We start from the raw sequence: 23,622 nt of genomic DNA, 5'->3' as shown, positions 1-23,622 counted from the left end.
TCCCTCCCCAGGAGGAGCTGGGGAGGCTCTAGGGGCATGGCGGAACACGGACAGCCGACACGTTCTGTCCCGGGAGACCCCAGAGTCTCCTTAGAGGCCAACAACCACAACGAACCATGGCGCGGCCACCACTGGGGCTCCCACCGCGCGGCTCCCGTGCCGCCCCGGCACCCCGGCTCCTCCACACTTTTGTACTCCCCGAAACCTTCTCCCCACCAGGTAGGCAACGAGCCCAGCCCTGCAGCCCGGGGACCACTCCTGGGGGCAAGAGCGGAGCTCACCACCGGCCATCGCTCCTGTCTCTCTTTCAGGCTCAGCCAACCTGTGCCCACTGCCCGCGCAGGAGCAGCCCTTCCCCGCAGCCTGGGCACCCCCACCGGCGGTGGCAACCCACGCCCCACAGGCACCACCAGCAGGTACGGCACCCCTCTCTGCTCGGCCACCCCAACACCTTCAGCATCCCCGACCCACGGGCACCTTCAGCCCCCCCACCACCATCCCCAGCCCCCCGGCAGATATGGCACAGGCCTTCAGCAAGCCTGAGTGAGCATCGCTGCCCTCCCCTGGCTGACGGGAGCCCACCGCATCCAATTTCCAGAGAATTCCCCAAAGGCTTGGGGACATCCCTCCCATTTCACCCTCTCAAACTGAACCTCCTCCCCAGTTTCCAAGCCCACCTTGCCGGCACAGCAGATCACCCCAGAGGCGGGGAGCGCCCCGGCCACAAGCTCCTAACGTACCTGGTGCAGAGACGGGGGCTACAGGCAATGGGGGCTGGCTCAGCAGGTGCCCCTGCAGGGTCCCCGTGGACCAACACGGCTCCCACTCACCCCCACAGGGCTGCAGAGGCCTCCACGGGGCTGCTTCTTCAACCCGCGGGCGTTCCACATGCGGCGCACAACCACCAGCCTGCTTCCACGGGCCACCGCCACGCTCGCCCACGGTGCCGCTTCTCTGCCGGGTGCTGGCCTCTGGGGCCCCGGGGGCTGCGCGACCTGCCTGGCCTGGGCAGCCCCACGCACCCCCCACGGCCAACCCCAACACCACGCCCCCTACCAAGAGCAGAGGAGAGCGGTGGCCCCAGCCTCCCCGGTGCAGCCGCCGTCCAGCTCTGGCCTCCAGCACGCTGAAGGCACGGCTGCACCCTCGGCATGCAACATGCCACCAGGCACCAACGTCCCCACCAGCCCCTCGACTGCCACCCACAACCAAGGTCTTGGGGACCCAGCTGCTGGCCTTGGAGTCTCTGACAAGGAGCTTCTTGAAGAGGCCCTAAGGCTCCTTGGTTGCTCCCTGGATGCGGAGGGGCTCAGCCAGGGAGGGCCCAGCAGCGGCCCCATGCCTGGGGACCCCGGTGGCACCTGCGCAGAGGCTGGAGCGGTGGCCACAGCCTCCCCGATCTCGCCGACGGCCATCCCCGCCTATGAGCACGCCGAGGGGCAGCCAGCACACACCAACATCGCTGTCAGCGGCACCCCCGCGGGGGCACACCCGGGCACCAACATCCCCCTGGGCACCCACGTCCACACCAGCCCCTCTGCTGCTCCCCACAACCAGCCGCTGGGAGACCCGGCCGCTGACCTTGCGCTGCCCGATGAGGTGCCTCTCCACGAGGCCCTCAGGTTCTTTGGCTGCTCCATGGACGAGTCGGGGATCAGCCCGGAGGGTCCCAGCAGCGGCCCCACGCCTGGGGACCCTGGTGCCACCAGCGCAGGCATCCCCCCCTGCGACCTCGCCTCACTCGCTCTGCCCGAGGAGCTGCTCAGCCCTGACTACAGCGTCCCCGAGACCGCCGACGCCACCCTGAGCCTGGAAGAGTTTGTCCAGAGCATCGGGCTGGAGCTGCAGGAGCCGTGGGGGGATGCGGGGAGGGAGCTGCCAGGGCCCCAGCCTGCCATGGCAGGGGCACGGGGCAAGAAGCGGGGGAAGAGCCCCTTGCCAAAGGCCGCCAGCAAGCGCAGGGCTCTGGCAGGCAGCACGCGGGTGGCAGGGCGGGATTAGAGGGGGTGGCATGGCGGGGATTAGATGCAGCGTGGGGCTGAGGTGGAGGGCGGGGGAGTGGGGGTGGTGTTTAGGGGCGGAGGGCGGGGAGGCTGTTGGAGGGTGGGTGGGGTAGGGTAGCTTTGATTTTACCTGTTGCCTTGTGTTTTTTTCCATTAAAAGTTGTTTCTCCAGAACGGCTCTGTGCCTGCGTGGGAGGGGGAGGGAGCACAGGGGCCATGGGGAAATGGCACCCAAGGGGTGCAAAAGCCCCGCTGAGCCCCACATCACAGCCAGCAAGCCCCAAAGGGCACCGAGCCTCCCCCAGGGACGAGTCACCGCCAGCAGAGCAGGCAATGGTGGTGGGGGACTCCCCTGTCCCCTTCCCCAGGGGGGGCGGCCCTTTGGTGGGGGAGCCACGACAGTCGGGGCCCTGCAGGACTCACAGACACGGCCCCACACGGAAAGCAGCACAGAGCCCCTGGGACAAGGGTTCCGTACCACATGGAGGGCTACAGCTTCCCTGAGCCTCACTAGATAAAGAAGAGGGGGAGGGCGAGGGCTCCCCCTCGGCTCCTGGTGGACACCCAGAGCCTCTGCGACAAGGGCAGAGCTCGGGGGCCGGGGAGGGCACACCCCCCCCCAACAGGGCCTGCAAGGCCTTCGTCTTGAGCACGACCGGCGTCCCCTCCAGCAGGGACAGGGCTCGCTGCAAAGGCCCTCAAAGGCCCGCAAGACAATCGCGCCCTTCCTCGGGGCCCACTGTGCGCAGCCCCGAAGCACACCTTTGCCTCACTGCCGCACCAAAAGGTCCCCAAACGACACCAAGAATGGCGAGGGAGGGAGCTGCAGGCCAGGCAGGGACCCTCCTCCCCTTCTCGGGCTCCGCCGTGGGCAGCTGCAACACCAGGAAGGAGGCGGGGTTGGGAGAGGGGGAACCAGTAAGAATAATGACAAGACATGGCATTGGCCAGAAAGTGCCCCGAAGCTTCGTCCCTCTTTATTGCTGCAACGTGGGCCCAGTGCAGCCAACGGCGACTTTGGGGAGCCGCCTCAGCTTTGCGGGTGGGTCTTGCAGAAGGTGCGGGCTGAGGTCCCGTCAGAGCAGCCCCCGGCACCGGCAGTCGTAGGGGATAAGCCCCTTCCTTCGGGCAGTCCCAGTGATGCCGCTGGGGCGTTAGGAGTCCCGTTGGGGCCTGCACGGGCGCAGTCCCGGTGCCATCAGCATGGCACGGCGCAGCTCCCGGGGATGCTGCCGCTCACCGTCTCATCTCGCACGCTCGCCCGCCCCGAGCATCGTCCTCGCCCCAACACTCCTGTCCCCTGCACCAGCTGCACCGCCACCGCGCGCAGTCTTTGGAATCGGGATCCCTCCAGTCCGAAACACTCTCTCCTAGACCCAAGCCTGCAGCTAGAGGCACTAACAAACTCTGCACATGATAGCCTAGGCCTCTTAAAGCATCGACTGCAAGAAACCAGCAAGACGACTGCTCAAATCTGAGCTGTGTTAGACTTCCTCCTGCCGAGGGAGAAAGGCGTATGCGGGAAGCTGAAGCTATCGGGAGGTGACAGTTGCGTCCACATGGCACACGTTTCAGTGCCGCTACGAGAACAGATGAACGAGGTGAAGAGAATGGCCAAAGACACCAGAGAAATGCCCACTGCGCTAGGGACTAAGTGCCTGGGGAAAGTTTTCAGTGCGTTTGGGATTTCCCTGTTGGGGAGGCTAAGTAGCCTCCCTCAGTCTTTGCTAACGGTCATCATCGTAATTGTGGTAGTTTGTATTATTATCAGCTGTATTAAGAGCACGCTACGGAAATCCGTGTCCGCTGTGAAGGAGTCGCTCCCTTAAAAGCTGTCCCTGAGGCTAACGCTGCCCTAAATGCCATGTGTGAAATGGCCACGCCCCCAGTCTGCACCCACGCACTTGACATTCCCCCTTCAAACCCTATCCCTATGGGAGATGGATGTCCCAACACAACCCCAGGATGATGTTCGTATGTTTGCTCGTTGCTACTGTTAGTCACCGTTCGAATGTTGAAGATTGCTGCAGGGTTGATAGTTCGTGGTAGGTCGACTGTTGACTGATTGCGAACGATAACAGCTGAAAGACACTTGAAGAATGATGATCCACGCTGGGTATTAAACTCACCGACGCTTTGCCCCCTTTAAACTCTTGGGAGCAAGAGGTGACTGTACCACCGCTCCAAAGAAACCAGTTGGATCATGACTGTGGTTGCGAGGTGAGCTTGACGTTTGCTCTCTCAAAAGCCAGGGGAGCAACTCTGCTCTCCTTCTTTCTCATTACACGGACCGTTTGCAACTCAACCGCTTCACCATCACTGTGGCCAAGACCATCCCTTCTCCCACCAGCCCTCCTCCATTCACAACCAGCAAGTCGAGGAGGGCCTCTTTCCCGGGGGATCCCTGAGGATGTGTGAAAACGACTTCTCCCCAGCAAAGTCCAGGATTTTTCCAGGCCTGCTCCTCACAGCAGGATGGCATTCCCAGGTGATGCCTGGCAAGTGGAAGCCTGGCTCCCAGGCCACAGATTCCTCCTAATCACCTATAGGCTAACTCCCCGCTGCCGGCATGCCGGCTGGGCCATCGGCAGCACACAGCCACTCCAACAGCTGCCTTGGCTGCCACCTGCCTGGTCCTCCCCCGCAGCCTCCCGACCACAGCACCGCTGACTGCAAGGGCTGCACCATCAAACCCCTCCCTTTCCACCATCCACGTCGGCACCGCCACCTCGCCTGCCCTGCCCACCCCTCCTGAAGAGCCCCTACCCGCCATCCCAGCACTCCAGGCGTGGGACTCGTTCCACCGGGGACCGCGAATCCCAAGGAGAGCCCAGCTCCGCAAAGGGACCAAAGGCTTCCAGAAACAGCCACTTGTACCCACCGCCACTGACAGCTGATGAACCCGCAACACATCGGGGGCACCCCAGCCCCCCTTAACCCTTTCCCTCCCCAGGAGGAGCTGGGGAGGCTCTAGGGGCATGGCGGAACACGGACAGCCGACACGTTCTGTCCCGGGAGACCCCAGAGTCTCCTTAGAGGCCAACAACCACAACGAACCATGGCGCGGCCACCACTGGGGCTCCCACCGCGCGGCTCCCGTGCCGCCCCGGCACCCCGGCTCCTCCACACTTTTGTACTCCCCGAAACCTTCTCCCCACCAGGTAGGCAACGAGCCCAGCCCTGCAGCCCGGGGACCACTCCTGGGGGCAAGAGCGGAGCTCACCACCGGCCATCGCTCCTGTCTCTCTTTCAGGCTCAGCCAACCTGTGCCCACTGCCCGCGCAGGAGCAGCCCTTCCCCGCAGCCTGGGCACCCCCACCGGCGGTGGCAACCCACGCCCCACAGGCACCACCAGCAGGTACGGCACCCCTCTCTGCTCGGCCACCCCAACACCTTCAGCATCCCCGACCCACGGGCACCTTCAGCCCCCCCACCACCATCCCCAGCCCCCCGGCAGATATGGCACAGGCCTTCAGCAAGCCTGAGTGAGCATCGCTGCCCTCCCCTGGCTGACGGGAGCCCACCGCATCCAATTTCCAGAGAATTCCCCAAAGGCTTGGGGACATCCCTCCCATTTCACCCTCTCAAACTGAACCTCCTCCCCAGTTTCCAAGCCCACCTTGCCGGCACAGCAGATCACCCCAGAGGCGGGGAGCGCCCCGGCCACAAGCTCCTAACGTACCTGGTGCAGAGACGGGGGCTACAGGCAATGGGGGCTGGCTCAGCAGGTGCCCCTGCAGGGTCCCCGTGGACCAACACGGCTCCCACTCACCCCCACAGGGCTGCAGAGGCCTCCACGGGGCTGCTTCTTCGACCCGCGGGCGTTCCACATGCAGCGCACAACCACCAGCCTGCTTCCACGGGCCACCGCCACGCTCGCCCACGGTGCCGCTTCTCTGCCGGGTGCTGGCCTCTGGGGCCCCGGGGGCTGCGCGACCTGCCTGGCCTGGGCAGCCCCACGCACCCCCCACGGCCAACCCCAACACCACGCCCCCTACCAAGAGCAGAGGAGAGCGGTGGCCCCAGCCTCCCCGGTGCAGCCGCCGTCCAGCTCTGGCCTCCAGCACGCTGAAGGCACGGCTGCACCCTCGGCATGCAACATGCCACCAGGCACCAACGTCCCCACCAGCCCCTCGACTGCCACCCACAACCAAGGTCTTGGGGACCCAGCTGCTGGCCTTGGAGTCTCTGACAAGGAGCTTCTTGAAGAGGCCCTAAGGCTCCTTGGTTGCTCCCTGGATGCGGAGGGGCTCAGCCAGGGAGGGCCCAGCAGCGGCCCCATGCCTGGGGACCCCGGTGGCACCTGCGCAGAGGCTGGAGCGGTGGCCACAGCCTCCCCGATCTCGCCGACGGCCATCCCCGCCTATGAGCACGCCGAGGGGCAGCCAGCACACACCAACATCGCTGTCAGCGGCACCCCCGCGGGGGCACACCCGGGCACCAACATCCCCCTGGGCACCCACGTCCACACCAGCCCCTCTGCTGCTCCCCACAACCAGCCTCTGGGAGACCCGGCCGCTGACCTTGCGCTGCCTGATGAGGTGCCTCTCCACGAGGCCCTCAGGTTCTTTGGCTGCTCCGTGGACGAGTCGGGGATCAGCCCGGAGGGTCCCAGCAGCGGCCCCACGCCTGGGGACCCTGGTGCCACCAGCGCAGGCATCCCCCCCTGCGACCTCGCCTCACTCGCTCTGCCCGAGGAGCTGCTCAGCCCTGACTACAGCGTCCCCGAGACCGCCGACGCCACCCTGAGCCTGGAAGAGTTTGTCCAGAGCATCGGGCTGGAGCTGCAGGAGCCGTGGGGGGATGCGGGGAGGGAGCTGCCAGGGCCCCAGCCTGCCATGGCAGGGGCACGGGGCAAGAAGCGGGGGAAGAGCCCCTTGCCAAAGGCCGCCAGCAAGCGCAGGGCTCTGGCAGGCAGCACGCGGGTGGCAGGGCGGGATTAGAGGGGGTGGCATGGCGGGGATTAGATGCAGCGTGGGGCTGAGGTGGAGGGCGGGGGAGTGGGGGTGGTGTTTAGGGGCGGAGGGCGGGGAGGCTGTTGGAGGGTGGGTGGGGTAGGGTAGCTTTGATTTTACCTGTTGCCTTGTGTTTTTTTCCATTAAAAGTTGTTTCTCCAGAACGGCTCTGTGCCTGCGTGGGAGGGGGAGGGAGCACAGGGGCCATGGGGAAATGGCACCCAAGGGGTGCAAAAGCCCCGCTGAGCCCCAGATCACAGCCAGCAAGCCCCAAAGGGCACCGAGCCTCCCCCAGGGACGAGTCACCGCCAGCAGAGCAGGCAATGGTGGTGGGGGACTCCCCTGTCCCCTTCCCCAGGGGGGGCGGCCCTTTGGTGGGGGAGCCACGACAGTCGGGGCCCTGCAGGACTCACAGACACGGCCCCACACGGAAAGCAGCACAGAGCCCCTGGGACAAGGGTTCCGTACCACATGGAGGGCTACAGCTTCCCTGAGCCTCACTAGATAAAGAAGAGGGGGAGGGCGAGGGCTCCCCCTCGGCTCCTTGCGGACACCCAGAGCCTCTGCGACAAGGGCAGAGCTCGGGGGCCGGGGAGGGCACACCCCCCCCAACAGGGCCTGCAAGGCCTTCGTCTTGAGCACGACCGGCGTCCCCTCCAGCAGGGACAGGGCTCGCTGCAAAGGCCCTCAAAGGCCCGCAAGACAATCGCGCCCTTCCTCGGGGCCCACTGTGCGCAGCCCCGAAGCACACCTTTGCCTCACTGCCGCACCAAAAGGTCCCCAAACGACACCAAGAATGGCGAGGGAGGGAGCTGCAGGCCAGGCAGGGACCCTCCTCCCCTTCTCGGGCTCCGCCGTGGGCAGCTGCAACACCAGGAAGGAGGCGGGGTTGGGAGAGGGGGAACCAGTAAGAATAATGACAAGACATGGCATTGGCCAGAAAGTGCCCCGAAGCTTCGTCCCTCTTTATTGCTGCAACGTGGGCCCAGTGCAGCCAACGGCGACTTTGGGGAGCCGCCTCAGCTTTGCGGGTGGGTCTTGCAGAAGGTGCGGGCTGAGGTCCCGTCAGAGCAGCCCCCGGCACCGGCAGTCGTAGGGGATAAGCCCCTTCCTTCGGGCAGTCCCAGTGATGCCGCTGGGGCGTTAGGAGTCCCGTTGGGGCCTGCACGGGCGCAGTCCCGGTGCCATCAGCATGGCACGGCGCAGCTCCCGGGGATGCTGCCGCTCACCGTCTCATCTCGCACGCTCGCCCGCCCCGAGCATCGTCCTCGCCCCAACACTCCTGTCCCCTGCACCAGCTGCACCGCCACCGCGCGCAGTCTTTGGAATCGGGATCCCTCCAGTCCGAAACACTCTCTCCTAGACCCAAGCCTGCAGCTAGAGGCACTAACAAACTCTGCACATGATAGCCTAGGCCTCTTAAAGCATCGACTGCAAGAAACCAGCAAGACGACTGCTCAAATCTGAGCTGTGTTAGACTTCCTCCTGCCGAGGGAGAAAGGCGTATGCGGGAAGCTGAAGCTATCAGGAGGTGACAGTTGCGTCCACATGGCACACGTTTCAGTGCCACTACGAGAACAGATGAACGAGGTGAAGAGAATGGCCAAAGACACCAGAGAAATGCCCACTGCGCTAGGGACTAAGTGCCTGGGGAAAGTTTTCAGTGCGTTTGGGATTTCCCTGTTGGGGAGGCTAAGTAGCCTCCCTCAGTCTTTGCTAACGGTCATCATCGTAATTGTGGTAGTTTGTATTATTATCAGCTGTATTAAGAGCACGCTACGGAAATCCGTGTCCGCTGTGAAGGGGTCGCTCCCTTAAAAGCTGTCCCTGAGGCTAACGCTGCCCTAAATGCCATGTGTGAAATGGCCACGCCCCCAGTCTGCACCCAGGCACTTGACATTCCCCCTTCAAACCCTATCCCTATGGGAGATGGATGTCCCAACACAACCCCAGGATGATGTTCGTATGTTTGCTCGTTGCTACTGTTAGTCACCGTTCGAATGTTGAAGATTGCTGCAGGGTTGATAGTTCGTGGTAGGTCGACTGTTGACTGATTGCGAACGATAACAGCTGAAAGACACTTGAAGAATGATGATCCACGCTGGGTATTAAACTCACCGACGCTTTGCCCCCTTTAAACTCTTGGGAGCAAGAGGTGACTGTACCACCGCTCCAAAGAAACCAGTTGGATCATGACTGTGGTTGCGAGGTGAGCTTGACGTTTGCTCTCTCAAAAGCCAGGGGAGCAACTCTGCTCTCCTTCTTTCTCATTACACGGACCGTTTGCAACTCAACCGCTTCACCATCACTGTGGCCAAGACCATCCCTTCTCCCACCAGCCCTCCTCCATTCACAACCAGCAAGTCGAGGAGGGCCTCTTTCCCGGGGGATCCCTGAGGATGTGTGAAAACGACTTCTCCCCAGCAAAGTCCAGGATTTTTCCAGGCCTGCTCCTCACAGCAGGATGGCATTCCCAGGTGATGCCTGGCAAGTGGAAGCCTGGCTCCCAGGCCACAGATTCCTCCTAATCACCTATAGGCTAACTCCCCGCTGCCGGCATGCTGGCTGGGCCATCGGCAGCACACAGCCACTCCAACAGCTGCCTTGGCTGCCACCCGCCTGGTCCTCCCCCGCAGCCTCCCGACCACAGCACCGCTGACTGCAAGGGCTGCACCATCAAACCCCTCCCTTTCCACCATCCACGTCGGCACCGCCACCTCGCCTGCCCTGCCCACCCCTCCTGAAGAGCCCCTACCCGCCATCCCAGCACTCCAGGCGTGGGACTCGTTCCACCGGGGACCGCGAATCCCAAGGAGAGCCCAGCTCCGCAAAGGGACCAAAGGCTTCCAGAAACAGCCACTTGTACCCACCGCCGCTGACAGCTGATGAACCCGCAACACATCGGGGGCACCCCAGCCCCCCTTAACCCTTTCCCTCCCCAGGAGGAGCTGGGGAGGCTCTAGGGGCATGGCGGAACACGGACAGCCGACACGTTCTGTCCCGGGAGACCCCAGAGTCTCCTTAGAGGCCAACAACCACAACGAACCATGGCGCGGCCACCACTGGGGCTCCCACCGCGCGGCTCCCGTGCCGCCCCGGCACCCCGGCTCCTCCACACTTTTGTACTCCCCGAAACCTTCTCCCCACCAGGTAGGCAACGAGCCCAGCCCTGCAGCCCGGGGACCACTCCTGGGGGCAAGAGCGGAGCTCACCACCGGCCATCGCTCCTGTCTCTCTTTCAGGCTCAGCCAACCTGTGCCCACTGCCCGCGCAGGAGCAGCCCTTCCCCGCAGCCTGGGCACCCCCACCGGCGGTGGCAACCCACGCCCCACAGGCACCACCAGCAGGTACGGCACCCCTCTCTGCTCGGCCACCCCAACACCTTCAGCATCCCCGACCCACGGGCACCTTCAGCCCCCCCACCACCATCCCCAGCCCCCCGGCAGATATGGCACAGGCCTTCAGCAAGCCTGAGTGAGCATCGCTGCCCTCCCCTGGCTGACGGGAGCCCACCGCATCCAATTTCCAGAGAATTCCCCAAAGGCTTGGGGACATCCCTCCCATTTCACCCTCTCAAACTGAACCTCCTCCCCAGTTTCCAAGCCCACCTTGCCGGCACAGCAGATCACCCCAGAGGCGGGGAGCGCCCCGGCCACAAGCTCCTAACGTACCTGGTGCAGAGACGGGGGCTACAGGCAATGGGGGCTGGCTCAGCAGGTGCCCCTGCAGGGTCCCCGTGGACCAACACGGCTCCCACTCACCCCCACAGGGCTGCAGAGGCCTCCACGGGGCTGCTTCTTCGACCCGCGGGCGTTCCACATGCAGCGCACAACCACCAGCCTGCTTCCACGGGCCACCGCCACGCTCGCCCACGGTGCCGCTTCTCTGCCGGGTGCTGGCCTCTGGGGCCCCGGGGGCTGCGCGACCTGCCTGGCCTGGGCAGCCCCACGCACCCCCCACGGCCAACCCCAACACCACGCCCCCTACCAAGAGCAGAGGAGAGCGGTGGCCCCAGCCTCCCCGGTGCAGCCGCCGTCCAGCTCTGGCCTCCAGCACGCTGAAGGCACGGCTGCACCCTCGGCATGCAACATGCCACCAGGCACCAACGTCCCCACCAGCCCCTCGACTGCCACCCACAACCAAGGTCTTGGGGACCCAGCTGCTGGCCTTGGAGTCTCTGACAAGGAGCTTCTTGAAGAGGCCCTAAGGCTCCTTGGTTGCTCCCTGGATGCGGAGGGGCTCAGCCAGGGAGGGCCCAGCAGCGGCCCCATGCCTGGGGACCCCGGTGGCACCTGCGCAGAGGCTGGAGCGGTGGCCACAGCCTCCCCGATCTCGCCGACGGCCATCCCCGCCTATGAGCACGCCGAGGGGCAGCCAGCACACACCAACATCGCTGTCAGCGGCACCCCCGCGGGGGCACACCCGGGCACCAACATCCCCCTGGGCACCCACGTCCACACCAGCCCCTCTGCTGCTCCCCACAACCAGCCTCTGGGAGACCCGGCCGCTGACCTTGCGCTGCCCGATGAGGTGCCTCTCCACGAGGCCCTCAGGTTCTTTGGCTGCTCCATGGACGAGTCGGGGATCAGCCCGGAGGGTCCCAGCAGCGGCCCCACGCCTGGGGACCCTGGTGCCACCAGCGCAGGCATCCCCCCCTGCGACCTCGCCTCACTCGCTCTGCCCGAGGAGCTGCTCAGCCCTGACTACAGCGTCCCCGAGACCGCCGACGCCACCCTGAGCCTGGAAGAGTTTGTCCAGAGCATCGGGCTGGAGCTGCAGGAGCCGTGGGGGGATGCGGGGAGGGAGCTGCCAGGGCCCCAGCCTGCCATGGCAGGGGCACGGGGCAAGAAGCGGGGGAAGAGCCCCTTGCCAAAGGCCGCCAGCAAGCGCAGGGCTCTGGCAGGCAGCACGCGGGTGGCAGGGCGGGATTAGAGGGGGTGGCATGGCGGGGATTAGATGCAGCGTGGGGCTGAGGTGGAGGGCGGGGGAGTGGGGGTGGTGTTTAGGGGCGGAGGGCGGGGAGGCTGTTGGAGGGTGGGTGGGGTAGGGTAGCTTTGATTTTACCTGTTGCCTTGTGTTTTTTTCCATTAAAAGTTGTTTCTCCAGAACGGCTCTGTGCCTGCGTGGGAGGGGGAGGGAGCACAGGGGCCATGGGGAAATGGCACCCAAGGGGTGCAAAAGCCCCGCTGAGCCCCACATCACAGCCAGCAAGCCCCAAAGGGCACCGAGCCTCCCCCAGGGACGAGTCACCGCCAGCAGAGCAGGCAATGGTGGTGGGGGACTCCCCTGTCCCCTTCCCCAGGGGGGGCGGCCCTTTGGTGGGGGAGCCACGACAGTCGGGGCCCTGCAGGACTCACAGACACGGCCCCACACGGAAAGCAGCACAGAGCCCCTGGGACAAGGGTTCCGTACCACATGGAGGGCTACAGCTTCCCTGAGCCTCACTAGATAAAGAAGAGGGGGAGGGCGAGGGCTCCCCCTCGGCTCCTGGCGGACACCCAGAGCCTCTGCGACAAGGGCAGAGCTCGGGGGCCGGGGAGGGCACACCCCCCCCCAACAGGGCCTGCAAGGCCTTCGTCTTGAGCACGACCGGCGTCCCCTCCAGCAGGGACAGGGCTCGCTGCAAAGGCCCTCAAAGGCCCGCAAGACAATCGCGCCCTTCCTCGGGGCCCACTGTGCGCAGCCCCGAAGCACACCTTTGCCTCACTGCCGCACCAAAAGGTCCCCAAACGACACCAAGAATGGCGAGGGAGGGAGCTGCAGGCCAGGCAGGGACCCTCCTCCCCTTCTCGGGCTCCGCCGTGGGCAGCTGCAACACCAGGAAGGAGGCGGGGTTGGGAGAGGGGGAACCAGTAAGAATAATGACAAGACATGGCATTGGCCAGAAAGTGCCCCGAAGCTTCGTCCCTCTTTATTGCTGCAACGTGGGCCCAGTGCAGCCAACGGCGACTCTGGGGAGCCGCCTCAGCTTTGCGGGTGGGTCTTGCAGAAGGTGCGGGCTGAGGTCCCGTCAGAGCAGCCCCCGGCACCGGCAGTCGTAGGGGATAAGCCCCTTCCTTCGGGCAGTCCCAGTGATGCCGCTGGGGCGTTAGGAGTCCCGTTGGGGCCTGCACGGGCGCAGTCCCGGTGCCATCAGCATGGCACGGTGCAGCTCCCGGGGATGCTGCCGCTCACCGTCTCATCTCGCACGCTCGCCCGCCCCGAGCATCGTCCTCGCCCCAACACTCCTGTCCCCTGCACCAGCTGCACCGCCACCGCGCGCAATCTTTGGAATCGGGATCCCTCCAGTCCGAAACACTCTCTCCTAGACCCAAGCCTGCAGCTAGAGGCACTAACAAACTCTGCACATGATAGCCTAGGCCTCTTAAAGCATCGACTGCAAGAAACCAGCAAGACGGCTGCTCAAATCTGAGCTGTGTTAGACTTCCTCCTGCCGAGGGAGAAAGGCGTATGCGGGAAGCTGAAGCTATCGGGAGGTGACAGTTGCGTCCACATGGCACACGTTTCAGTGCCACTACGAGAACAGATGAATGAGGTGAAGAGAATGGCCAAAGACACCAGAGAAATGCCCACTGCGCTAGGGACTAAGTGCCTGGGGAAAGTTTTCAGTGCGTTTGGGATTTCCCTGTTGGGGAGGCTAAGTAGCCTCCCTCAGTCTTTGCTAACGGTCATCATCGTAATTGTGGTAGTTTGTATTATTATCAGCTGTATTAAGAGCACGCTACGGAAATCCGTGTCCGCTGTGAAGGAGTCGCTCCCTTAAAAGCTGTCCCTGAGGCTAACGCTGCCCTAAATGCCATGTGTGAAATGGCCACGCCCCCAGTCTGCACCCACGCACTTGACATTCCCCCTTCAAACCCTATCCCTATGGGAGATGGATGTCCCAACACAACCCCAGGATGATGTTCGTATGTTTGCTCGTTGCTACTGTTAGTCACCGTTCGAATGTTGAAGATTGCTGCAGGGTTGATAGTTCGTGGTAGGTCGACTGTTGACTGATTGCGAACGATAACAGCTGAAAGACACTTGAAGAATGATGATCCACGCTGGGTATTAAACTCACCGACGCTTTGCCCCCTTTAAACTCTTGGGAGCAAGAGGTGACTGTACCACCGCTCCAAAGAAACCAGTTGGATCATGACTGTGGTTGCGAGGTGAGCTTGACGTTTGCTCTCTCAAAAGCCAGGGGAGCAACTCTGCTCTCCTTCTTTCTCATTACACGGACCGTTTGCAACTCAACCGCTTCACCATCACTGCGGCCAAGACCATCCCTTCTCCCAGCAGCCCTCCTCCATTCACAACCAGCAAGTCGAGGAGGGCCTCTTTCCCGGGGGGATCCCTGAGGCTGTGTGAAAACGACTTCTCCCCAGCAAAGTCCAGGATTTTTCCAGGCCTGCTCCTCACAGCAGGATGGCATTCCCGGCTGATGCCTGGCAAGTGGAAGCCTGGCTCCCAGGCCACAGATTCCTCCTAATCACCTATAGGCTAACTCCCCGCTGCCGGCATGCCGGCTGGGCCATCGGCAGCACACAGCCACTCCAACAGCTGCCTTGGCTGCCACCCGCCTGGTCCTCCCCCGCAGCCTCCCGACCACAGCACCGCTGACTGCAAGGGCTGCACCATCAAACCCCTCCCTTTCCACCATCCACGTCGGCACCGCCACCTCGCCTGCCCTGCCCACCCCTCCTGAAGAGCCCCTACCCGCCATCCCAGCACTCCAGGCGTGGGGCTCGTTCCACCGGGGACCGCGAATCCCAAGGAGAGCCCAGCTCCGCAAAGGGACCAAAGGCTTCCAGAAACAGCCACTTGTACCCACCGCCGCTGACAGCTGATGAACCCGCAACACATCGGGGGCACCCCAGCCCCCCTTAACCCTTTCCCTCCCCAGGAGGAGCTGGGGAGGCTCTAGGGGCATGGCGGAACACGGACAGCCGACACGTTCTGTCCCGGGAGACCCCAGAGTCTCCTTAGAGGCCAACAACCACAACGAACCATGGCGCGGCCACCACTGGGGCTCCCACCGCGCGGCTCCCGTGCCGCCCCGGCACCCCGGCTCCTCCACACTTTTGTACTCCCCGAAACCTTCTCCCCACCAGGTAGGCAACGAGCCCAGCCCTGCAGCCCGGGGACCACTCCTGGGGGCAAGAGCGGAGCTCACCACCGGCCATCGCTCCTGTCTCTCTTTCAGGCTCAGCCAACCTGTGCCCACTGCCCGCGCAGGAGCAGCCCTTCCCCGCAGCCTGGGCACCCCCACCGGCGGTGGCAACCCACGCCCCACAGGCACCACCAGCAGGTACGGCACCCCTCTCTGCTCGGCCACCCCAACACCTTCAGCATCCCCGACCCACGGGCACCTTCAGCCCCCCCACCACCATCCCCAGCCCCCCGGCAGATATGGCACAGGCCTTCAGCAAGCCTGAGTGAGCATCGCTGCCCTCCCCTGGCTGACGGGAGCCCACCACATCCAATTTCCAGAGAATTCCCCAAAGGCTTGGGGACATCCCTCCCATTTCACCCTCTCAAACTGAACCTCCTCCCCAGTTTCCAAGCCCACCTTGCCGGCACAGCAGATCACCCCAGAGGCGGGGAGCGCCCCGGCCACAAGCTCCTAACGTACCTGGTGCAGAGACGGGGGCTACAGGCAATGGGGGCTGGCTCAGCAGGTGCCCCTGCAGGGTCCCCGTGGACCAACACGGCTCCCACTCACCCCCACAGGGCTGCAGAGGCCTCCACGGGGCTGCTTCTTCGACCCGCGGGCGTTCCACATGCAGCGCACAACCACCAGCCTGCTTCCACGGGCCACCGCCACGCTCGCCCACGGTGCCGCTTCTCTGCCGGGTGCTGGCCTCTGGGGCCCCGGGGGCTGCGCGACCTGCCTGGCCTGGGCAGCCCCACGCACCCCCCACGGCCAACCCCAACACCACGCCCCCTACCAAGAGCAGAGGAGAGCGGTGGCCCCAGCCTCCCCGGTGCAGCCGCCGTCCAGCTCTGGCCTCCAGCACGCTGAAGGCACGGCTGCACCCTCGGCATGCAACATGCCACCAGGCACCAACGTCCCCACCAGCCCCTCTGCTGCCACCCACAACCAAGGTCTTGGGGACCCAGCTGCTGGCCTTGGAGTCTCTGACAAGGAGCTTCTTGAAGAGGCCCTAAGGCTCCTTGGTTGCTCCCTGGATGCGGAGGGGCTCAGCCAGGGAGGGCCCAGCAGCGGCCCCATGCCTGGGGACCCCGGTGGCACCTGCGCAGAGGCTGGAGCGGTGGCCACAGCCTCCCCGATCTCGCCGACGGCCATCCCCGCCTATGAGCACGCCGAGGGGCAGCCAGCACACACCAACATCGCTGTCAGCGGCACCCCCGCGGGGGCACACCCGGGCACCAACATCCCCCTGGGCACCCACGTCCACACCAGCCCCTCTGCTGCTCCCCACAACCAGCCGCTGGGAGACCCGGCCGCTGACCTTGCGCTGCCCGATGAGGTGCCTCTCCACGAGGCCCTCAGGTTCTTTGGCTGCTCCATGGACGAGTCGGGGATCAGCCAGGGAGGGCCCAGCAGCGGCCCCACGCCTGGGGACCCGGGTGCCACCAGCGCAGGCATCCCCCCCTGCGACCTCGCCTCACTCGCTCTGCCCGAGGAGCTGCTCAGCCCTGACTACAGCGTCCCCGAGACCGCCGACGCCACCCTGAGCCTGGAAGAGTTTGTCCAGAGCATCGGGCTGGAGCTGCAGGAGCCGTGGGGGGATGCGGGGAGGGAGCTGCCAGGGCCCCAGCCTGCCATGGCAGGGGCACGGGGCAAGAAGCGGGGGAAGAGCCCCTTGCCAAAGGCCGCCAGCAAGCGCAGGGCTCTGGCAGGCAGCACGCGGGTGGCAGGGCGGGATTAGAGGGGGTGGCATGGCGGGGATTAGATGCAGCGTGGGGCTGAGGTGGAGGGCGGGGGAGTGGGGGTGGTGTTTAGGGGCGGAGGGCGGGGAGGCTGTTGGAGGGTGGGTGGGGTAGGGTAGCTTTGATTTTGCCTGTTGCCTTGTGTTTTTTTCCATTAAAAGTTGTTTCTCCAGAACGGCTCTGTGCCTGCGTGGGAGGGGGAGGGAGCACAGGGGCCATGGGGAAATGGCACCCAAGGGGTGCAAAAGCCCCGCTGAGCCCCACATCACAGCCAGCAAGCCCCAAAGGGCACCGAGCCTCCCCCAGGGACGAGTCACCGCCAGCAGAGCAGGCAATGGTGGTGGGGGACTCCCCTGTCCCCTCCCCCAGGGGGGGCGGCCCTTTGGTGGGGGAGCCACGACAGTCGGGGCCCTGCAGGACTCACAGACACGGCCCCACACGGAAAGCAGCACAGAGCCCCTGGGACAAGGGTTCCGTACCACATGGAGGGCTACAGCTTCCCTGAGCCTCACGAGATAAAGAAGAGGGGGAGGGCGAGGGCTCCCCCTCGGCTCCTGGCGGACACCCAGAGCCTCTGCGACAAGGGCAGAGCTCGGGGGCCGGGGAGGGCACACCCCCCCCCAACAGGGCCTGCAAGGCCTTCGTCTTGAGCACGACCGGCGTCCCCTCCAGCAGGGACAGGGCTCGCTGCAAAGGCCCTCAAAGGCCCGCAAGACAATCGCGCCCTTCCTCGGGGCCCACTGTGCGCAGCCCCGAAGCACACCTTTGCCTCACTGCCGCACCAAAAGGTCCCCAAACGACACCAAGAATGGCGAGGGAGGGAGCTGCAGGCCAGGCAGGGACCCTCCTCCCCTTCTCGGGCTCCGCCGTGGGCAGCTGCAACACCAGGAAGGAGGCGGGGTTGGGAGAGGGGGAACCAGTAAGAATAATGACAAGACATGGCATTGGCCAGAAAGTGCCCCGAAGCTTCGTCCCTCTTTATTGCTGCAACGTGGGCCCAGTGCAGCCAACGGCGACTCTGGGGAGCCGCCTCAGCTTTGCGGGTGGGTCTTGCAGAAGGTGCGGGCTGAGGTCCCGTCAGAGCAGCCCCCGGCACCGGCAGTCGTAGGGGATAAGCCCCTTCCTTCGGGCAGTCCCAGTGATGCCGCTGGGGCGTTAGGAGTCCCGTTGGGGCCTGCACGGGCGCAGTCCCGGTGCCATCAGCATGGCACGGCGCAGCTCCCGGGGATGCTGCCGCTCACCATCTCATCTCGCACGCTCGCCCGCCCCGAGCATCGTCCTCGCCCCAACACTCCTGTCCCCTGCACCAGCTGCACCGCCACCGCGCGCAATCTTTGGAATCGGGATCCCTCCAGTCCGAAACACTCTCTCCTAGACCCAAGCCTGCAGCTAGAGGCACTAACAAACTCTGCACATGATAGCCTAGGCCTCTTAAAGCATCGACTGCAAGAAACCAGCAAGACGGCTGCTCAAATCTGAGCTGTGTTAGACTTCCTCCTGCCGAGGGAGAAAGGCGTATGCGGGAAGCTGAAGCTATCGGGAGGTGACAGTTGCGTCCACATGGCACACGTTTCAGTGCCACTACGAGAACAGATGAACGAGGTGAAGAGAATGGCCAAAGACACCAGAGAAATGCCCACTGCGCTAGGGACTAAGTGCCTGGGGAAAGTTTTCAGTGCGTTTGGGATTTCCCTGTTGGGGAGGCTAAGTAGCCTCCCTCAGTCTTTGCTAACGGTCATCATCGTAATTGTGGTAGTTTGTATTATTATCAGCTGTATTAAGAGCACGCTACGGAAATCCGTGTCCGCTGTGAAGGGGTCGCTCCCTTAAAAGCTGTCCCTGAGGCTAACGCTGCCCTAAATGCCATGTGTGAAATGGCCACGCCCCCAGTCTGCACCCACGCACTTGACATTCCCCCTTCAAACCCTATCCCTATGGGAGATGGATGTCCCAACACAACCCCAGGATGATGTTCGTATGTTTGCTCGTTGCTACTGTTAGTCACCGTTCGAATGTTGAAGATTGCTGCAGGGTTGATAGTTCGTGGTAGGTCGACTGTTGACTGATTGCGAACGATAACAGCTGAAAGACACTTGAAGAATGATGATCCACGCTGGGTATTAAACTCACCGACGCTTTGCCCCCTTTAAACTCTTGGGAGCAAGAGGTGACTGTACCACCGCTCCAAAGAAACCAGTTGGATCATGACTGTGGTTGCGAGGTGAGCTTGACGTTTGCTCTCTCAAAAGCCAGGGGAGCAACTCTGCTCTCCTTCTTTCTCATTACACGGACCGTTTTCAACTCAACCGCTTCACCATCACTGCGGCCAAGACCATCCCTTCTCCCAGCAGCCCTCCTCCATTCACAACCAGCAAGTCGAGGAGGGCCTCTTTCCCGGGGGGATCCCTGAGGCTGTGTGAAAACGACTTCTCCCCAGCAAAGTCCAGGATTTTTCCAGGCCTGCTCCTCACAGCAGGATGGCATTCCCGGCTGATGCCTGGCAAGTGGAAGGCTGGCTCCCAGGCCACAGATTCCTCCTAATCACCTATAGGCTAACTCCCCGCTGCCGGCATGCCGGCTGGGCCATCGGCAGCACACAGCCACTCCAACAGCTGCCTTGGCTGCCACCCGCCTGGTCCTCCCCCGCAGCCTCCCGACCACAGCACCGCTGACTGCAAGGGCTGCACCATCAAACCCCTCCCTTTCCACCATCCACGTCGGCACCGCCACCTCGCCTGCCCTGCCCACCCCTCCTGAAGAGCCCCTACCCGCCATCCCAGCACTCCAGGCGTGGGACTCGTTCCACCGGGGACCGCGAATCCCAAGGAGAGCCCAGCTCCGCAAAGGGACCAAAGGCTTCCAGAAACAGCCACTTGTACCCACCGCCGCTGACAGCTGATGAACCCGCAACACATCGGGGGCACCCCAGCCCCCCTTAACCCTTTCCCTCCCCAGGAGGAGCTGGGGAGGCTCTAGGGGCATGGCGGAACATGGACAGCCGACACGTTCTGTCCCGGGAGACCCCAGAGTCTCCTTAGAGGCCAACAACCACAACGAACCATGGCGCGGCCACCACTGGGGCTCCCACCGCGCGGCTCCCGTGCCGCCCCGGCACCCCGGCTCCTCCACACTTTTGTACTCCCCGAAACCTTCTCCCCACCAGGTAGGCAACGAGCCCAGCCCTGCAGCCCGGGGACCACTCCTGGGGGCAAGAGCGGAGCTCACCACCGGCCATCGCTCCTGTCTCTCTTTCAGGCTCAGCCAACCTGTGCCCACTGCCCGCGCAGGAGCAGCCCTTCCCCGCAGCCTGGGCACCCCCACCGGCGGTGGCAACCCACGCCCCACAGGCACCACCAGCAGGTACGGCACCCCTCTCTGCTCGGCCACCCCAACACCTTCAGCATCCCCGACCCACGGGCACCTTCAGCCCCCCCACCACCATCCCCAGCCCCCCGGCAGATATGGCACAGGCCTTCAGCAAGCCTGAGTGAGCATCGCTGCCCTCCCCTGGCTGACGGGAGCCCACCGCATCCAATTTCCAGAGAATTCCCCAAAGGCTTGGGGACATCCCTCCCATTTCACCCTCTCAAACTGAACCTCCTCCCCAGTTTCCAAGCCCACCTTGCCGGCACAGCAGATCACCCCAGAGGCGGGGAGCGCCCCGGCCACACGCTCCTAACGTACCTGGTGCAGAGACGGGGGCTACAGGCAATGGGGGCTGGCTCAGCAGGTGCCCCTGCAGGGTCCCCGTGGACCAACACGGCTCCCACTCACCCCCACAGGGCTGCAGAGGCCTCCACGGGGCTGCTTCTTCGACCCGCGGGCGTTCCACATGCAGCGCACAACCACCAGCCTGCTTCCACGGGCCACCGCCACGCTCGCCCACGGTGCCGCTTCTCTGCCGGGTGCTGGCCTCTGGGGCCCCGGGGGCTGCGCGACCTGCCTGGCCTGGGCAGCCCCACGCACCCCCCACGGCCAACCCCAACACCACGCCCCCTACCAAGAGCAGAGGAGAGCGGTGGCCCCAGCCTCCCCGGTGCAGCCGCCGTCCAGCTCTGGCCTCCAGCACGCTGAAGGCACGGCTGCACCCTCGGCATGCAACATGCCACCAGGCACCAACGTCCCCACCAGCCCCTCTGCTGCCACCCACAACCAAGGTCTTGGGGACCCAGCTGCTGGCCTTGGAGTCTCTGACAAGGAGCTTCTTGAAGAGGCCCTAAGGCTCCTTGGTTGCTCCCTGGATGCGGAGGGGCTCAGCCAGGGAGGGCCCAGCAGCGGCCCCATGCCTGGGGACCCCGGTGGCACCTGCGCAGAGGCTGGAGCGGTGGCCACAGCCTCCCCGATCTCGCCGACGGCCATCCCCGCCTATGAGCACGCCGAGGGGCAGCCAGCACACACCAACATCGCTGTCAGCGGCACCCCCGCGGGGGCACACCCGGGCACCAACATCCCCCTGGGCACCCACGTCCACACCAGCCCCTCTGCTGCTCCCCACAACCAGCCGCTGGGAGACCCGGCCGCTGACCTTGCGCTGCCTGATGAGGTGCCTCTCCACGAGGCCCTCAGGTTCTTTGGCTGCTCCATGGACGAGTCGGGGATCAGCCAGGGAGGGCCCAGCAGCGGCCCCACGCCTGGGGACCCGGGTGCCACCAGCGCAGGCATCCCCCCCTGCGACCTCGCCTCACTCGCTCTGCCCGAGGAGCTGCTCAGCCCTGACTACAGCGTCCCCGAGACCGCCGACGCCACCCTGAGCCTGGAAGAGTTTGTCCAGAGCATCGGGCTGGAGCTGCAGGAGCCGTGGGGGGATGCGGGGAGGGAGCTGCCAGGGCCCCAGCCTGCCATGGCAGGGGCACGGGGCAAGAAGCGGGGGAAGAGCCCCTTGCCAAAGGCCGCCAGCAAGCGCAGGGCTCTGGCAGGCAGCACGCGGGTGGCAGGGCGGGATTAGAGGGGGTGGCATGGCGGGGATTAGATGCAGCGTGGGGCTGAGGTGGAGGGCGGGGGAGTGGGGGTGGTGTTTAGGGGCGGAGGGCGGGGAGGCTGTTGGAGGGTGGGTGGGGTAGGGTAGCTTTGATTTTACCTGTTGCCTTGTGTTTTTTTCCATTAAAAGTTGTTTCTCCAGAACGGCTCTGTGCCTGCGTGGGAGGGGGAGGGAGCACAGGGGCCATGGGGAAATGGCACCCAAGGGGTGCAAAAGCCCCGCTGAGCCCCACATCACAGCCAGCAAGCCCCAAAGGGCACCGAGCCTCCCCCAGGGACGAGTCACCGCCAGCAGAGCAGGCAATGGTGGTGGGGGACTCCCCTGTCCCCTTCCCCAGGGGGGGCGGCCCTTTGGTGGGGGAGCCACGACAGTCGGGGCCCTGCAGGACTCACAGACACGGCCCCACACGGAAAGCAGCACAGAGCCCCTGGGACAAGGGTTCCGTACCACATGGAGGGCTACAGCTTCCCTGAGCCTCACTAGATAAAGAAGAGGGGGAGGGCGAGGGCTCCCCCTCGGCTCCTGGCGGACACCCAGAGCCTCTGCGACAAGGGCAGAGCTCGGGGGCCGGGGAGGGCACACCCCCCCCCAACAGGGCCTGCAAGGCCTTCGTCTTGAGCACGACCGGCGTCCCCTCCAGCAGGGACAGGGCTCGCTGCAAAGGCCCTCAAAGGCCCGCAAGACAATCGCGCCCTTCCTCGGGGCCCACTGTGCGCAGCCCCGAAGCACACCTTTGCCTCACTGCCGCACCAAAAGGTCCCCAAACGACACCAAGAATGGCGAGGGAGGGAGCTGCAGGCCAGGCAGGGACCCTCCTCCCCTTCTCGGGCTCCGCCGTGGGCAGCTGCAACACCAGGAAGGAGGCGGGGTTGGGAGAGGGGGAACCAGTAAGAATAATGACAAGACATGGCATTGGCCAGAAAGTGCCCCGAAGCTTCGTCCCTCTTTATTGCTGCAACGTGGGCCCAGTGCAGCCAACGGCGACTCTGGGGAGCCGCCTCAGCTTTGCGGGTGGGTCTTGCAGAAGGTGCGGGCTGAGGTCCCGTCAGAGCAGCCCCCGGCACCGGCAGTCGTAGGGGATAAGCCCCTTCCTTCGGGCAGTCCCAGTGATGCCGCTGGGGCGTTAGGAGTCCCGTTGGGGCCTGCACGGGCGCAGTCCCGGTGCCATCAGCATGGCACGGCGCAGCTCCCGGGGATGCTGCCGCTCACCGTCTCATCTCGCACGCTCGCCCGCCCCGAGCATCGTCCTCGCCCCAACACTCCTGTCCCCTGCACCAGCTGCACCGCCACCGCGCGCAGTCTTTGGAATCGGGATCCCTCCAGTCCGAAACACTCTCTCCTAGACCCAAGCCTGCAGCTAGAGGCACTAACAAACTCTGCACATGATAGCCTAGGCCTCTTAAAGCATCGACTGCAAGAAACCAGCAAGACGGCTGCTCAAATCTGAGCTGTGTTAGACTTCCTCCTGCCGAGGGAGAAAGGCGTATGCGGGAAGCTGAAGCTATCGGGAGGTGACAGTTGCGTCCACATGGCACACGTTTCAGTGCCACTACGAGAACAGATGAACGAGGTGAAGAGAATGGCCAAAGACACCAGAGAAATGCCCACTGCGCTAGGGACTAAGTGCCTGGGGAAAGTTTTCAGTGCGTTTGGGATTTCCCTGTTGGGGAGGCTAAGTAGCCTCCCTCAGTCTTTGCTAACGGTCATCATCGTAATTGTGGTAGTTTGTATTATTATCAGCTGTATTAAGAGCACGCTACGGAAATCCGTGTCCGCTGTGAAGGAGTCGCTCCCTTAAAAGCTGTCC

The 23,622-nt window shown here is 64.3% G+C and overlaps 5 protein-coding genes across 5 annotated transcripts; all 5 read left to right on the top strand.

Annotated features, from left to right (window-relative positions):
* Window positions 1-116: 116 nt before the first annotated feature.
* On the top strand, window positions 117-2,001 carry LOC135316471 (proline-rich protein 22-like). The gene is made up of 3 exons (XM_064469927.1): window positions 117-219; window positions 312-416; window positions 839-2,001. The coding sequence occupies exons 1-3, from the start codon at window positions 117-119 to the stop codon at window positions 1,999-2,001; spliced, it is 1,371 nt and encodes a 456-aa protein (XP_064325997.1).
* Window positions 2,002-5,061: 3,060 nt separating this feature from the next.
* LOC135316470 (proline-rich protein 22-like) lies at window positions 5,062-6,946 on the top strand. Its single transcript, XM_064469925.1, has 3 exons — window positions 5,062-5,164; window positions 5,257-5,361; window positions 5,784-6,946. Exons 1-3 carry the CDS (start codon window positions 5,062-5,064, stop codon window positions 6,944-6,946), a joined length of 1,371 nt encoding a protein of 456 aa, XP_064325995.1.
* Window positions 6,947-10,005: 3,059 nt separating this feature from the next.
* LOC135316469 (proline-rich protein 22-like) lies at window positions 10,006-11,890 on the top strand. The gene is made up of 3 exons (XM_064469924.1): window positions 10,006-10,108; window positions 10,201-10,305; window positions 10,728-11,890. Exons 1-3 carry the CDS (start codon window positions 10,006-10,008, stop codon window positions 11,888-11,890), a joined length of 1,371 nt encoding a protein of 456 aa, XP_064325994.1.
* Window positions 11,891-14,951: 3,061 nt separating this feature from the next.
* LOC135316468 (proline-rich protein 22-like) lies at window positions 14,952-16,836 on the top strand. Its single transcript, XM_064469923.1, has 3 exons — window positions 14,952-15,054; window positions 15,147-15,251; window positions 15,674-16,836. The coding sequence occupies exons 1-3, from the start codon at window positions 14,952-14,954 to the stop codon at window positions 16,834-16,836; spliced, it is 1,371 nt and encodes a 456-aa protein (XP_064325993.1).
* A 3,061-nt stretch (window positions 16,837-19,897) lies between these two features.
* LOC135316467 (proline-rich protein 22-like) lies at window positions 19,898-21,782 on the top strand. The gene is made up of 3 exons (XM_064469922.1): window positions 19,898-20,000; window positions 20,093-20,197; window positions 20,620-21,782. Exons 1-3 carry the CDS (start codon window positions 19,898-19,900, stop codon window positions 21,780-21,782), a joined length of 1,371 nt encoding a protein of 456 aa, XP_064325992.1.
* Window positions 21,783-23,622: the final 1,840 nt, after the last annotated feature.

Source organism: Phalacrocorax carbo, chromosome 19 (genome assembly GCF_963921805.1).
Source record: "Phalacrocorax carbo chromosome 19, bPhaCar2.1, whole genome shotgun sequence".
NCBI lineage: Eukaryota > Metazoa > Chordata > Aves > Suliformes > Phalacrocoracidae > Phalacrocorax > Phalacrocorax carbo.
This window is presented reverse-complemented; position numbering and strand designations above follow the sequence as displayed.

Coding starts and splice junctions, on each gene's coding strand:
- LOC135316471 (XM_064469927.1), top strand. CDS start 117: ATGGCGCGGCCACCACTGGGGCTCCCACCGCGCGGCTCCCGTGCCGCC. Junction 220..311: donor CGAAACCTTCTCCCCACCAG/GTAGGCAACGAG, acceptor TCTCTCTTTCAG/GCTCAGCCAACCTGTGCCCA. Junction 417..838: donor CCCACAGGCACCACCAGCAG/GTACGGCACCCC, acceptor TCACCCCCACAG/GGCTGCAGAGGCCTCCACGG.
- LOC135316470 (XM_064469925.1), top strand. CDS start 5,062: ATGGCGCGGCCACCACTGGGGCTCCCACCGCGCGGCTCCCGTGCCGCC. Junction 5,165..5,256: donor CGAAACCTTCTCCCCACCAG/GTAGGCAACGAG, acceptor TCTCTCTTTCAG/GCTCAGCCAACCTGTGCCCA. Junction 5,362..5,783: donor CCCACAGGCACCACCAGCAG/GTACGGCACCCC, acceptor TCACCCCCACAG/GGCTGCAGAGGCCTCCACGG.
- LOC135316469 (XM_064469924.1), top strand. CDS start 10,006: ATGGCGCGGCCACCACTGGGGCTCCCACCGCGCGGCTCCCGTGCCGCC. Junction 10,109..10,200: donor CGAAACCTTCTCCCCACCAG/GTAGGCAACGAG, acceptor TCTCTCTTTCAG/GCTCAGCCAACCTGTGCCCA. Junction 10,306..10,727: donor CCCACAGGCACCACCAGCAG/GTACGGCACCCC, acceptor TCACCCCCACAG/GGCTGCAGAGGCCTCCACGG.
- LOC135316468 (XM_064469923.1), top strand. CDS start 14,952: ATGGCGCGGCCACCACTGGGGCTCCCACCGCGCGGCTCCCGTGCCGCC. Junction 15,055..15,146: donor CGAAACCTTCTCCCCACCAG/GTAGGCAACGAG, acceptor TCTCTCTTTCAG/GCTCAGCCAACCTGTGCCCA. Junction 15,252..15,673: donor CCCACAGGCACCACCAGCAG/GTACGGCACCCC, acceptor TCACCCCCACAG/GGCTGCAGAGGCCTCCACGG.
- LOC135316467 (XM_064469922.1), top strand. CDS start 19,898: ATGGCGCGGCCACCACTGGGGCTCCCACCGCGCGGCTCCCGTGCCGCC. Junction 20,001..20,092: donor CGAAACCTTCTCCCCACCAG/GTAGGCAACGAG, acceptor TCTCTCTTTCAG/GCTCAGCCAACCTGTGCCCA. Junction 20,198..20,619: donor CCCACAGGCACCACCAGCAG/GTACGGCACCCC, acceptor TCACCCCCACAG/GGCTGCAGAGGCCTCCACGG.